Raw genomic sequence first — 16,293 nt, 5'->3', positions numbered from 1 at the left:
CTCCCTGCTCAGCAGGGAGTCTGCTTATCCCTCTCCCTCTGCCCCTACCCCCCCCTTGTGCTCTCTCTCTCTGAAATAAATAAATAAATAAAGTCTTTAAAAATCCTATGGTACTCAATTTATCCAAACAAACATCACGAGGTTTCTATTTAATAACTAAGGATACACATTTTGAACTCACAGAGAAATTCTAATAATTGGGTCTGAAATATTTGAATAAGTTTTAGCGACCACAATAATGTTCTAAATTACATGAATGTGATTAAGTAAGCACAGGAATTAATACAGAACATTGCAGTTACTTAAAACTTTACTGTGGTCCTCCCCCGGTCCCCCACCCTATTTATGGGCCTGCCCTTTGTTTCTTAGAATTTTCCTTTAGGAGATAGCATGATCATAAAGGCTAACATTGTTTCAATATGGTATACACAGGGTAATAAATATCCATGTTTAGCTAGATACAGAAAAGGTGCAATTGCTCAAGTTAAATATTTTCTAAAGACACTCCTCTGAAAGAGTAAATGAACTGCTCTGGGAGTCATTTGTTAGGGTTGCAGATAGTTACCAAGGGTATCCAGTCATAAGAGACAAATCTGGAAAAGAAAGGGTAGAGAAAAGAGAAAGGATGTTTCTAATTTTGGATTCACCTATTACAACTGCCTGATCTCCCAGCGACCTATCAAGTGGTGCTCTTCTGCTTGGCTGAAATGTTAGCATTCCCAAGGAATGAAGCTTTTTGTTTCCTTTGGATTTCTTTTGTTTTCATCTCTGCATGGGTTCAGCAAGGAACAAAAGCCTTTCAGTGTGACAATGGGTTGTCCTTGCCCCCTGACAACGTGTGTGACTTCACAGATCAGTGTGGGGACAAGAGCGATGAACAGCAATGTAAGTGCTATTCTTCTCCTTTGTCCAATTTCATTTCCCTGGACACCTTCAAACCAGGGGCCGACTGGTAGCCCAGGGAGATTTGGCTAGATACCTGGCCCTCGTGGATTTCATTTATACGCCTTTAATGTAAATCGGAAACTAAAATATACTTTTCAATAGAGATGGGTTCATAGACCAAAATTCCTCTAATTAAACAATATCAAATTGCTAAGATTCCAACTGGAGGGAATGTATTCTAAACTAGTTTTTACTGATTATAAAGAAGGAAGTGATATGCAGTCACGTAGCTTTTAATTTTTCAGGGAAGCAAAATTCCAAAGAAGCTCATGACTGAAGCTTTAAAATGCTGTGATGGAAATGATGAGCTTAAATCTGGATTCAATATGGAAGTGTTTGAGATGACTTTTAGGTTGCATGAGTAGATTTGATTTTTGCTTATAGGACACTACCTGCCCTGTGAGTTGGTACCGACTGCCCATGGAGTAAAACATGGGCTCGTAGCCTTAGATTCTGGGGTGCAGGAAACAGCACCAGCTTAGGGGAGTGCAGGACCTAGATTTGGATCCTGCATAAACCATGTACTAATTGTGTGATCTTGAACATCCATCTCATTAAAGAGGTTGTAAAGTGAGATAAATTGACTCTCAGCAGCGGGAAAATGCTCCATTGCTTACTGGTGTTATATGAAAAAGGAAACTGTTCACCAAGGCAAGACATGGGTAAAGACATGTATGTTTCTGTAGTTTCTCTTGCAATCTGACGTCCTGAAGGAATACTGCATTTCACTAGTGGAATGAGGGCAATCACCTTTCACAAACAACATTTTCATACAGTTAAGTGGGTTCATTGTTGGTTCATAGTAACTACTGGTTCATTTATCCGGAGGCACTAATTCTAGTATTTTAGAGCACCTTACTCAAACATATTTTGTAGTTTTTATTCAGATGCTATGTTAATTCATGTTTATAGAATTTTTCATTTTCTTCTGCTAAAATAAGTTTCTGTATATTCAGTTTTGCTATTGTTGGTAAGTTTCTATATATTCAGTTTTGCTATTGTTGGTAAGTTTCTATATATTCAGTTTTGCTATTATTGGTAAGTTTCTATATATTCAGTTTTGCTATTGTTGGACTTCTACTTACATATTCAGTTGTTGTTACAGTAGAACAAGAACAGTGAATACTGAAAAATCTCTTCTCTGCAGAAGAAAACAAGCTATTGATTTGTTTCCCATGGTTTGGGATAGTGATCATGCCATTAGTAACTGTTAAATACAAAATGCAGCCGAAGACAGGGATTCATTTATATTTGTCCAATTTGCCCAGAGATGCTGAATGTGGGTGTGCTGCCCTTTCTCTGACCTGTCTGGGAAAACCCTGGCTGTTCTTTGGTGAGCAGCAAAGAAGAACCACTTGGCTGGTTTGACAAGAAGTGCAAAGTCCCTTCCCTTATTAATCTCTGTGGAGCTTCCTTTAGCATGCTTGCTGTGATAACATGCATGGTCCTGCCTCAGGGAAAAGGTTAATGTGAAAGAAGGAGAAAGCTGCCGAGTGCAAAAGGTCTCGGCCGCATGAAAAATTCTAATAACTCGCGGTTGTGGAGGAAAATGAAGGAACAGTTCTGCGAATAAACAGATTTCATTTTAAATGTTACATTAGGAGATCACCTTTTGGCTTTTTCACTTTTCATTTTCACTTCTAAGAACTTTCCACTTTGGTATTTTATTTAAAATGTGGACCATAACCTGTCAGTAAAATCGAGAATCACTTAGAAGTGTGAGTTTCTTTTGTACACCACAGGAGGGGGAAAATGTGGAGGAATAATGATGACCAAGCAATTTTTCTCATAAAAATTTGTGACGCTGAAACTTATGGGTGAGACTTTTTTTTAAAAAAAAAGTTAACTTTATAATAATGTTAAAATAGTCCCCTTTTGGAAAAAAAATCAACCTGTGTCTCTTTTAAGCATCCAAATGGTGTGACCTTTAAAGAAATAGATTATTATGTTGACTTTTCGTAATGAAATTGGCCTAGTTGAAGTTGAATTTCAGATGCAACTGATTCTATTAATAGGTTTTTGAGAATTTTATTTTACATGATGGACCTCCTTTTCAGAATACTTGAACTTTTTGTTTTAACTCAGAATTTTTTTAAAGATGGGAGGTTTAGAAAGACAATCTTCACAATGAAATAAATTCTATTTATACACGATATTGAGCACTTAATATATAGTGATTAAGAAAAATAATTTTTAGGTATCACAACTGTTTGGTTCTAGTGTTGACAAGAATCCCTCTTCATTATAATTTATTGATATCCTGAGCCAGGGAAATAAATGTTGTAGTCCTGGGTATCTTTTTTTAAAAAATCGTGTTCCAAGCATTGTGTTGTCTGCTTCCATGCTGATCCACATTGCCCATTCCCCCTCATTCTCTTTGATTTGTATTTGTTTATTTTAATATTGGAGCCATTATAGCTAGTACAGAAAAAGTCTAGCTTCTTTCCTAGCAATTTCTCAAAATTATTTGATATGCAAAGGCTTTATTTTTACTTAAGAATAAAGACAGTAGTCTTTTTTTTATTTTCTTTATTGTTATGTTAATCACCATACATTACATCATTAGTTTTTGATGTAGTGTTCCATGATTCATTGTTTGTGCATAACACCCAGTGCTCCACGCAGAATGTGCCCTCTTTAATACCCATCACCGGGCTAACCCATCCCCCTGCCCCCCTCCCCTCTAGAACCCTCAGTTTGTTTTTCAGAGTCCGTCTTAAAGACAGTAGTCTTGCTTATATTGCTACCATTCAGATCCAAGTCAATCGGAAGATTATAAACTACTATTGATACAATGTTGAGATATATATCCCATGAAATGGATCCCCACCATTGAAGTGTTGCCAGAAAATACATATTCTTAGATAATTACTTTTGCATACCTGAAGTCAGTATTACAATTAACTGTTACATACATTCACTTTTAGAGCTAACTCCTGACTCTAAAGAAAGAAATATATTCTGTTAATCTGACACTTTTCTCTCCTACCTACCCATCACACTTAGGAACTTTCTGTTTGGCCTAGTATTTTTAGAAGGAGATAGGAATCTATTGTATACTTTGATTTGATGGAATACATAAGATTTTGTGGTTTTACCTTATTTCTTTTGCAAACTTTCTGGATTTAGGAAGAAGGATTTTTTTTCCAAAAAAAAAACGTATTTACCTTTTTAGGTATTTACTTTGTATAAATCTAAATTTATATGTGAAAAACATAAAAATTACCTTAGAGGTGCATTCTCAAAATCTGAGAGGTGACAGTGTTTAATCAGGTGATGTTTAAGTACAAATGTTATTACTTCAATAGGTTGACATGTCAACTACTTTAAAAAAGTCATTGATTCATTGAAGTACTTGAAGTTAAAGAATTAATAGACTGAAATGTGAGATTTCATGCACAATACTTATCTTACTACTACATTGTATGCAAAGTGTTTGATGAATATTTTCAGGAAACAACTAAAAATCCTAAGCAAAATGTCTCAGTTTGGCTACCATAACAAATACCATGAACTGAGTGGCCTTTAATTCTCATAGTCCTGGAAGCTGAAAAGTCTAGGATCAAAGTACAGACAGATTTGGTGTCTGATGAGGGCAGATAGCTGGTTTGCAGATAGCTGTTTTTTGGTTTTGGTTTTTGTTTTAAGATTCATTTATTTATTTATTTGAGAGAGAGAGAGAGAGAGAGAGCAAGTATGTGTACATAAGGGGAGTTGAGGGGCAGAGGGAGATGGAGAGAGAGTCTCAAGCAGACTCCACGCTGAGCACAGAGCCAACCTAGGGCTCAATCTCACGACCCCAAGATCACGACCTGAGCAGAAACAGAGTCAGATGCTCAACCACCTAGGTGCCCCTGCAGATAGCTGTTTTTTTCACTGTGTCCTCACATGGTGGGGAGAGAGCTTTGGCTTCTCTTCCTCCTCTATAAAGACTTTAATCCCATTATGAAGGTGTCCTACTCATGACCCAGTCACTTCTCACAGGCCCCACCCCAAATATCTTAACACTGGGGATTAAAGATTCAACATATGAATTTTGAAGGGACACAGATATTGAGTACATAGCACAATAAAATTTAAGAAATCTAATAATACATATATAGAGCCTAGCTGAAGAAAATGATAAAAAATTACTGATGTATGGAAGAAAGACTCATGACAAGACTATTTCTTAACGTTGTGCTTCAGTAGTGTAAATATATACATTTTCACATTCATGAAATCAATCTAGTTAAATTCTAATATAGAGTATAACCAGGATAAATTTTGGAATTTATCTGGAAATCTGATTAAAGTGATTTTCAAGTTCATTCAGAAAAATGAGTGAGAACAGCTAGAAGAAGGGAGAAGAAAATGATTAATAATGGGAAATAACTTTTATTAGTAGATTTATGTAAACTACTCCAACATTGTGAAAGTTCAAAATTAGAGAAGAATCTCATCACTAGAAATAGTAAGTTTCTATATATAAAACATATTAAGAAATATAACACAATATCTATAATATATTAATATATAATATAATATAATATATTAAAAAAATAATGGTGGCATTCCAAGTCAGTTTATAGTACCTCCTATAAGCCAAGCTCTGTTGAGAAATTTCCACAGAGTATTTCATTTAATGTTCACCAAACATCAAAATAATAAGAACTATTATTATTCCCAATTTCCAGCTTGGTAAAGAGAGGCTCAGATTAAGTAAACTAAAATGCCAAAGGACACAGAGTTATTTAGTGGAGGAACTGGAATTCATGACCAGTTCTGTCTGATTCTGGAACCCTTAATTCTTTTTTTTTTTTAAGATTTTATTTATTTATTTGAGAGGGAGAGAGGGAGAGTGGGAGAAAGAGAGAGAGAGAGAATGCATGAGTGGAAAGTGGGGGAGAAGCAGAGTCCACACTGAGCAAGGAACCCAACACCGGGCTTAATCCCAGGAACTGGAGATCATGACCTAAGCCAAAGGCAGACACTTAACCAACTGAGCCACCCAGGCGCACCCTGGAACCCTTAATTCTAACCAACATACAACACTGTTTTTATTTGCAACAAATGAAGATGAGGCAATTTTATGGGATAAATTTCTTATTTACTCCACACATCAAAATTTCCAGAAGATAAAGTGTTAAATGTAGAAAATAAAGCCATAGTCTTTATTATTCTTGGTTTTGAAGTCAGGAAAAGTTTTTCTTTGCTTTGAGGTGTAATAAATCCTCAAAATATATTTGTTGAATGTTGGTATTGAATAATATTTGGTTGAGGAAGGGCCTTTTTATGCATTACATGAAAGGAAGAAAGTATGAAAATCAGTAAATTAGAATATGTAAAATAACAGTTTCAATGAATCAAGACCATTGTAAATAAAATGAAAGAGGAACAATGCTTTCAACACATTTGACAAATAGTTCTCTTCCAGGTAAATATATCAAATAAAGGATGCATTCTCTCATAGAAATATGGGTAAAAGTCCTGAAAAGGCAACTCACAAAACTTATAGAAAGGGAAAAAACCACAGATGATGAAGTGTTCAACTTCACTGTCAATCATATGTCACAGTCGAAAACCCAAAGCTCTGAATATTTTAAAAATTAAATACACATAAATTACAAAAAAGAATGTCTGTGGTTGTGAAGGGCATGGGAAAATGAGCATTTTTATATACTGTAGGCAGGGGTGTTAATAAACTCTTACATTTTTGATAGTATCTTTGAAATATGAATAAAGATTTAAAAAGTGTTCATGCCCTTTAACTAGTAATTTCACTTTTGGGAGTTTATTTTAGGAAAACATTTAGAAAGAGTTCATGTCAAAAGTCTCATCACAGCATTACTTAAGGTGGTGGAAATTGGAAATAATGTAATTTTATAATATTAGGTTAATGCTTAAATAAATTATGATACATCTATACTATGGACATCTGTGTAGCCATCTGTCATGATTTTTGGTGCTATTTAAAAGTGGGGAAAAGCTCATGATATATTGTCAAAGGAAAAGTTATGATCACTGATCAATACATATACTTAAAAATAGAGTATGGCATTGCATATAAAATACTAGATAGAATAATGTCTAGGTGTTAGACTTACAATTGACTTTTCTTTTTTTGTATATATTTATATTTCAACTATACCCAAATAGCATCTGTTGTTTTTAAAATCAGAATAAAATGGCATTTTAAAATTAATAGTTTTCTATTAGCTGCTCTATTGTGCTTATTGTAGAAACGAAAGCAAAGTCATATTAGACATGCAGGCCACATGATACCAAACAGAATTCCTGTTCTCTCATTTGCCTTTTAATTTTTTCTCAAAACTCAGCTGTGACATATGATTGACAGTGAAGTTGAACACCTCATCATCTGTGACTGTTTCCCTGTCTTTAAGTTTTGTTGAGTTGCCTTTTCAGCACTTTACCCATATTTCTATGAGAGAATGCATCTTTTATTTGATATATTTACCTGGAAGAGAACTATTTGTCAAATACATTTAAAGTATTGTTCCTCTTTTGTTTTATTTACAATGCTTTTGTTACACTGAAACTGTTATTTTATATGTTCTAATTTACTGGTTTTTGTATTTTCTCCTGCCTGGATTTCACAGGCATAACTGCAGAGTTCACCAGAATATACAGTCACAGCTCTGCTGTGGGCTCCCCTGAGGGTTGCAAACAGTGAGATTATGAAGAATTATCTGCCCGTTGGGTGATGGACATTAAGGAGGGCACGTGATGTGATGAGCCCTGGGTGTTGTATGCAACTGATGATTTTCTACGTCTGAAACTAGAGATGTACTCTACGTTGGCCAATTGAATTTAAATTTAAATAAATAAATAAATAAATAAATAAGAAAAGAAAAGGAGTGGAAGATACAGCCTTCCAATTATGGAATGATAGATCACGGGAGTAAAAGGGACAGCATAGGGAATATAATCAATGATATCATGACAGCATTGTATGGTGACAGATGGTAGGTACACTTGTGAGCTAAGCATAATGTATATCATTATGTTGTATACCTGGAACTAATGTAACATTGTATGTCAACTATACTCAAATTAAAAAAAAAAGTTTAAAAAAAATAATTATCTTAATTCTGAAAGTTGGAATTTGGGTCTGAATTTCTAGGTAAGCCCAGAGAAATCCCCATTTTGGGGTGGTTGGATAAAATACTCTGATGTGGTTTCAGAAGGGAACAGGTCCTCATTCTACAGTTCTAGTCCTTAAAATGACCAAAAAGGGTTTTAGGTCCTAGATCCATAACTCCTGTATGAAAACACCTAAAATCTTCAAAGTCTTCAGCCTTTGCCTATTTGGGTGCTATCCTACCAGAGCTGCGAACAGTTTCATTAATATTTTGAGGGAGGTCATGGAAAAGCAAAATATTAACTTTATGAGGACAGGGAATTTACCTCATTCATCCCACTTCCTGGAAGACTGATGGCACATAAAGTCAATAAATGTTAGATAGATTGATTAATTACTGATTTACTAACTGGCTGGATTTGCCAGCTACAGTATTTACTTTCATCGTGAGATTCAATACAACTACTCAGTCTTGCAATGTAGTCTGCTCTTGTTGTGCTGCTCAAGTGTGCAAATTGACATCATCCAAGAAGACATTCAGTTAATGAGTTCCCTTAAAAAATTTCAAAGACACCTGGTGACATCAAATGGCAAACTCTTTCTTCAACAAGCAAAATATCTTCTGAAGCCAAAATATATACCTAGTCAGAACTCCTGCAATTCTTGTCATCCCACATACCTTTTCTGTTTGTCAATAAACATTTCTATGTGTGCAGGTTGACCCTAAAGACTTGGCTAGGAATCGTGAGAGAAGGCTTGCCTTCTGTTGTCAAAGTTACCAAATTTATGAAGGCAAGAACCTTGAATCACAGCTTTTAAATAAGTTTCCATCAAAAAAGTGGGAATAATATAATATAATGTTCTTTACTCCCCAGAAATAATTGTGACTTTCCAGTGAATAAGTCTTGAAATGCTTGATTGGATTTGGAAGAAAAATTTTACATATTTTGAAAGAAATTGAAAACCTATTTAGGGAAGAAAAAAAATATGACAGGAGTTTATTTGTTCCTGAATTAGTTTCTGTGATGCAAAATTTCTTCATGCAAGATAATATAACTTTCTATTAGAGTCCCTGTATTCACCATTATAGAAACTACTGAAAAGCCTTAAGATATTTTGGCTGAGCTGTTACTCTGGAATGGAAAATTATGTGTAAACAGCTATGCAACATTTATAATACTCAAGTGAGTACTGCTGCAGACTGGAGTTAATGCCATGCCTTGTCAATATTTCTACAGAAATCACCAGACACAAACACTCCTTTGAACTTCTTTGAAGGTTACCAATCGTGAAACAATGTTAAAGTTAAAACATGGTTTGGAAATCCTTTTATCATTGACTTAGATACCATCAATGACTCAATTGACAGTCTCAATGCCAAAGACAGTCTCAGTGACTTGAGAATAAAGGCGACTATATGACAGGAATCCATCCAAATTAATATTGGATAATTCTAGTGTGAGCCATAAGAATGCTAATTCCATTTGCTATCATGTAACTTTGTGAGTTAAGGTTTTTCCTGTTTCTGTCTGAATGAAAATATTAAAATTAATTCAGTGTGAAAGATAAATATTTCCTTGTAAAGATTAATTAATATTTTTAACTTGCCAGGCCAAATAATAGCAATCTTTCATTGAAATTTACTTTTGAGTGTAATTAAATTTTACTTCTGTTTAATTGGAATATTTTAGATTCATCTCATCCTTTGTAGGAACTGACCATTAATTTTTACATTAAATGAGAGTGAAGAGAATTTTTTGTGAATATGTTTTTATGTGTTATTTAATGAAAGAAGTAATTCTCTAAATGGTAAAATGAATGGTATGTAAAATATTGTGGCTATATAATACCTAGTTTTCCTCAAAAAGGGAAGAAGCTAAAAACACTTAAACTTGGACTAGAAGGAAATTACCTCAGCACAATAAAGACTATATATGAAAAACTTACAGCTATCATCATACTCAATGGTGAAAAACTGAAAGATTTTCCTGTAAGATCTGGAACAAGACAAAGATGCCATCTTTCATAACTTCTATCAACATAGTACTGGAAGTCCCAGCCAGAGCATTTCAGCAAGAAAATATTCAAATTGGAAATGAACAAGTGAAATCATCTGTTCACAGAAAATGTGATCTTAATGTAGACAACTCTAAAGATTCTTCCAAAAATAACCTGTTAGAACAAATAAAAAAATTTAGCAAGGTTGCAGGACATAAAATCAACACCCAAAAATCAGTTGTGTTTCTGTACACTAGCAATGAACAATCTGGAAAGGAGATTAAAAGAACAATTCCATTTACAGTAGCATCAAATGAAATAAAATACTTAGGAATCACCTCAATAGATACAGAAAAAGCACATGTCAAAATTCAATATCCATTCATGATAAAAACTCTTAACAAAATGGTTATAGAGGGAGTGTACATCAACATAATAAAGGCCATATAAATCAAGAAAGCTTTTCCTCTAAGACAAGTATTCCCACTCTTGCCACTTTTATTCAAAATAGTGCTGGAAGTACTGGCCACAGCAATGAGGCAAGAAAAAGAAATGCATCTAAATTGGAAAGGAAGAACTAAGATTGTCACTACTTGCAGACGACATGATGCTGTATATAGAAAATCCTAAAGATTCCACCAAAAAACTATTAGAACTACTAAGTGAATTATGTAAATTTGTAGAATACAAAATTAATATACAGAAATCTGTTGTGTTTCTACAAACTAATAACAAATTATCAGAAAGAGAAATTAAGAAATAGTCCAGTTTACAATGGCATCAAAAAGAATAAAATACCTAAGAATAACAAAGGTGGTAGAAGACCTGCTCTGAAAGTATAGTATAAAACATTGATAAAGAAATTGAAGATGACACAAATAAATAGATATATTATGCTCATGGATTAGAAGAATTAACATTGTTAAAATGTCCATACTACCCCAAGCAATTTACAGACTCAGTGCAATCCCTATTAAAATACCAATGGCATTTTTCACAGAACTAGAACAAACAAACCTAAAATTTGTGTGGAACCACAGAAAAACCCAAACAGCCAAAGCAATCTTGAGAAAGAAGAACAAAGCTGGAGGTATCAGGCTCCCAGATCTCAAACTATACTACAAAGCTATTATAATCAAAACAGTATGGCACAAACACAAAAACAGACATATAAATCAATAGAAAGAATAGAGGGCCCAGACACTTACATGGTCAATTAGTAAATGACAAAGAAGGCAAGTATATACAATGAGGAAAGATAGTTTCTTCAATAGATGGTGTTGGGAAAATTGGATTGCTATGTGCAAAAGAATTAAAGTGGACCTCTTTTGTATACCATATACAAAAATGAACTAAAAATGGATTAAAGGCTAAATGTAAGGCCTGAAAACCCCTGGAAGAAAACATAGGCAGTAAACTCTTTGATATGTCTTATATTTTTTTTGGATCTGTCTCCTTAGGCAGGGACAACAAAAGCAAAAATAAACAAATGGGACTACATCAAATAAAAAAACTTTTGCACTGTGAAGGAAACCATCAACATAATGAAAGAACAACTAACTGAATGGGAGAAGATATTCACAAATGACATATCTGATAGGGGTTAACATTCAAAATATAAGAAGAACTCATACAACACAATATCAAAAAACAAAGAAACATTTCAGTTAAGAAATGGGCAGAGGTTCTGAATGAACATTTTTCCAAAGAGGACATACGTTTGGCCAATGGGTACATGAAAAGATGGTCAGCATCACTAATTATCAGGGAAATGCAAACCAAAACAACAATGAGATACCATCTCACACCTGTCAGAATGGTTATTATCAAAACATAATAAGTAACAAATGTTGGTGAGGATGTGTGTAAAAGGCAATCCTCCTACACTGTTGGTGGGAATGTAAATTGGTACAGTCACTGTGGAAAACAGTATGGAAGTTTCTCAAAAAGCTAAAAACAGAACTATCATATGATCCCCAAATTCCACTTCTAGGTAGTTATCTGAAGAAAATGAAAACACTAATTTGAAAAGATATATGTACCCCTATGTTCATCACAGCATAATTTACAATAGCCAAGATATAGAAGCCACCAGCAATAGATGAATGGATAAAAAAGATGTGGTGTATATATATACAACGAAATATTACTGAACTATAAAAAAGAATGAAATCTTGCCATTTGTGATGACATGGGTGAACCTAAAGGGTATTATGCTAAATTAAATAAATCAGACAGAGAAAGACAAATACCATATGATTTTACTTATATGTTGAATCTAAAAAGCAAAACAAGTGAATAAACAAAACGAAAACAGAAACAGACTTATAGGTATAGATGACAAGCTGATGGTTGCCAGAGGGGAGAGGAACGGGAAGATAGATGAAATGTGTGAGGGGGATTAAGAGGTACAGTCTTGGGAGGTGGGTGGGGGGATGGGGTAATTGGATGACAGGCATTAAGGAGGGCACTTGATATAATGAGTACTGGGTGTTATATGGAACTGATGAATCACTAAACTCTACCCTGAAACCAATAATACACTAGATGTTAACTTACTTGAATTTAAATAAAAAAAGAGGTACAGTATACCAGTTAAAAAATAAACAAGACATGATGTAATATACTATGTTGCATAGTATAGTCAATATATAATATTAGTCGATATATAATAGTAATTAGTCAATATATAATATTAACATATAATATTATATTTATTTTTTATATATAGTCAATAATGTAAAAATTTTGTATGGTGACAGATGGCAACTAGGCTTATTATGTTGATCATTTTGTAATGTGCATAAATATTGAATCACTATGTTGTACACCTGAAACTAATATAATATTGTATGTAAATGAACTTCAATAAAAATTACATTTCTTCTTCCCTAAAAAATAAAACCTAACCAAGGAGACGAAAGACATATACATAGAAAACTAAACATTGTTGCTGAAAGAAATTAAAGAAGACACAAATAAATGAAAAGACATCTCATGTTCATGGATTGGAAGAATCAATATTGTTTAGATGTCAGTATAACCAAAAGTGATGTACAGGGTCAATGTAATCCCTATCAAAATCCTGAGAATATTTTGTGCAGAAGTAGTACAGTCCATTCTAGAATGCATATGGAATCTCAAGGGACCCCAAATAACCAAAACAATCTCAAAAAAAGAACCAATTTATAGCCCTTACACTTCCTGATTTCAAAACTTATTACAAAGCTATGGTAATTAAAAGAGAGTGGCATTGGCATAAAGACAGACACATAGGCCAATGGAATAGAATAGAGAGCCTAGAAATAAGCTTTCATATGTAGGCAAATGATTTTTGACAAGGGTGCCAAGACCATTCAGTGGAGAAGGAACACCTGTTCAACAAAAACTGTAAAAACTGTATTTCTACATGCAGAAAGATTAAAGTTGGATCCCTACCTTACACCATATACAAAATTAACTCAGAATGGATTGAAAACCTAAATGTAAGAGCTGAAACTATAAAACTCTTAGAAGACAACACAGAGGAAAAGCTTCACAATAGTGGATTTAGCAATGGCTTCTTGGATGACACCAAAACCATAGGTACCCAAAAACAAACAAACAAAAAAACTAGATAAATTAGAGTTATCAAAATGAAAACTTTTGCATATCAAAGGACAACTATCATAATGAAAAGGCAATCCATTGAATAAGAGAAACTATTTGCAAATCACGTATCTGTTATGAGGTTGATATGCAGAATATATGAAGAACTCTTACAACTCAACAACAAAAAACGAACAACCTGATTTAAAAATGGACAAAGGATTTGAATAGACATTTCTCCAAAGATGATATACAAATGAGTAAGCACAAGAAAAGATGTTCAACATCACTGATCATTGGGGAAAAGCAAATCAAAACCAGAATGAGATACCATCTCATACACATTAGGATGGCTATTATAAGCAAACAAAACACCAGGAAATAACAGTTGTTGGCAAAGATGTTGAAATATTGGAACACTTGTGCAGTTGTGGTGGGAATGTAAAAGCTTTTAGCTTTTCTGTGAAATGGCATGGCAATTCCTCAAATCATTAAAAATAGAATTATCCACATGACACAACAATTCTATGTCTGGAGATACATCCCAAAGAAATGAAAGCGGGGACTCTTACAGATATTTGTGCACCAGTGTTCATAGCAGCATTATTCCCAATAGCCAAAAGGTGGAAGCAACCCAAATGTCCTTTCAGAAGATGAATAGGTAAACAAAATGTGGTATGTACATGCAATGGAATATTATTCAGTCTCAAAATGGAAACAAATTCTGATATATGCTGCAACATGGATGAAGCTTGAGGACATAATACTAAGTGAAATAAACAAGTCACAAAAGGACAAATATTGTGATTCCACGTACACGAGGTATGTAGAGTAGTCAAATCCATAGTGACAGAAAAGAATGGTGGGTGTCAGTAGAATGGTGGGCTGGAGGGAAGAGAGAATGGGAAGTTAGTGTTTAATGGATATGGAGTTTCAGTTGGAAAAAACAAAAAGCTCTGGGGTTGGATGGTGGTGATGGTTGTATAACAATGTGAATGTATTTAATACCAGAGAATGGTATACTTAAAAATGGTTAAAAGATAAATTTTATGTCATGTGTATTTTGCCACACTTTTCCAGAAAGAGCAGGACTCATCGTTAAGACTACAACTGGGCCTCAAAGATCTTTTAAGAGGAAGAGAGAAATGCATTATTAATATAGGCCCAGGCAATATTGTGAGAAGTAGTTTGCTTTTACTATCTTCTGCCTCTCCCTTTCTAGATTTTTTCCTAATTCTTATAATTTCTCTGTCTTCTAAGAACTTTATATTGTGACCATCTACCCATACCATACTTAATTCTGAGTTCTGCACCAATTTCTTCACCATCACCACTATTTAAAAGTTTATTCTCTCCCTACTCATTTTCTCAGAAGTATGCCCTAAGTTAACCATCCCTTGGGGATATGATTTGATATTTGTCTTCCCATGAAGGTATTAATGATTAAATCTAAGAGGAACTCTTCAGTGAATTTTAAATGAGAGAGTCGGGTGCTGTGGAAGACAATTTGGGGGGTAATTGGGCCTTCCAAGCAACCTCAGATCACAGCATGGAGACACCCTCCTCTTTGATTATAGTATGTCACAACTTTGGGATCACAAAATTGGAGAAATGAGTTCCACACGTTCAAAAAGCCCAGGAATATGGATTCTACTGATAAGTTCCTGCACACTGCTCCTCATTGTTCCATATCCTGTTGAACTGTGGCCTTACTCAACACAATTTAGTGATGGCTGTGGTAGCAGAACTCTCTATGCAGGCAGATTTTAGCAAAGCAAATAGTTTCAGATTTGGATGTAGACATGTGGCATATGGAATTAAGAGGCAAATCAGCGACAGTGCAAGAAACATGGTTCAAATGGTTTAAAATATACAATTCTCTGTTGGGGGAAAATAAATGGAAAATTTTCAGATGCAATTTTTGAATAATCCAGCAGTTATCAGAAGTTTGTGATTTTTACAAGAAATACTTGAAAATGTATGCTCATTAGATTCATTTTATAACAAAAAGAACCCCTGTTGAGATTATTCAGAAGGAAAAAATGTTCTATTTAGCTATTTTTCGAGTTTTAACACTTCCAGAAATCATTATGATTATCTTTCTTTTTTTTTCTTAGCAGGGTTTCCTGTGTGTGTGTTTTTTTAAATTTTTTATTGTTATGTTATTCACCATACGTCATTAGTTTTTGATGTATATGATTATCTTTCTGTATTAAAAAGAACAAAACATCATGAACAGAAGTCAACTAATTGTAATGCAATGTGATTTCTTGGCATTTAAAAGATGTTTGATACTTATGTGAGAATGTATGTATATTTCATACACATAGTTGCTGAAATATGGTGGTAAAAATAGTTTAGAGTATTTTAGAATTACAAATAGATTGTTGTAAAAATTGCTAGGAACTACAGGAAACGTGAAAATCTATTTATGCAGATACATGCATAGCTAATTGAATGACATGCACACATATATACAAATAACTATATATAATTTTGTTCATTTTTGTTGTTGTTGTTCAACCGGATTCTCTGGATCACGAGAGGTCTATGAGGTAATAATTGGGATATTCCAGCTATTCTAAATATTTCAAAGGCCTTATGGCAATTGTAAATTTAGCCATGGTATGATTCCCAGACTAATCAAATTTCTTAGCTTTTGGATAGAATGACATCAGTTC

The 16,293-nt window shown here is 34.0% G+C and overlaps 1 protein-coding gene across 4 annotated transcripts in view; it reads left to right on the top strand.

Moving 5' to 3' along the window:
* Nucleotides 1-683: 683 nt before the first annotated feature.
* The window catches only part of MALRD1 (MAM and LDL receptor class A domain containing 1), an 835,513-nt gene continuing 819,903 nt past the window's right edge, over nt 684-16,293 (top strand). Inside the window, exon 1 of one of the 4 annotated variants that reach the window (XM_088025530.1) lies at nt 684-885. In XM_088025530.1, the coding sequence (XP_087881656.1) occupies nt 708-885 (178 nt within the window). In that variant the 5' untranslated portion in view covers nt 684-707. The remainder of the gene's footprint in view (nt 886-16,293) is intronic. The other 3 variants (XM_088025529.1, XM_028114131.2, XM_088025528.1) reach the window with 3 other exon arrangements.

The sequence above is a fragment of the Eumetopias jubatus genome, unplaced genomic scaffold (assembly GCF_037043125.1).
Source record: "Eumetopias jubatus isolate StellerSeaLion01/CBP00866 unplaced genomic scaffold, mEumJub1_p1.0 scaffold_8, whole genome shotgun sequence".
Taxonomy (NCBI): domain Eukaryota; kingdom Metazoa; phylum Chordata; class Mammalia; order Carnivora; family Otariidae; genus Eumetopias; species Eumetopias jubatus.
The sequence above is the reverse complement of the archived record's forward strand: the minus strand, read 5'-3'. Positions and strand labels throughout refer to the sequence as shown.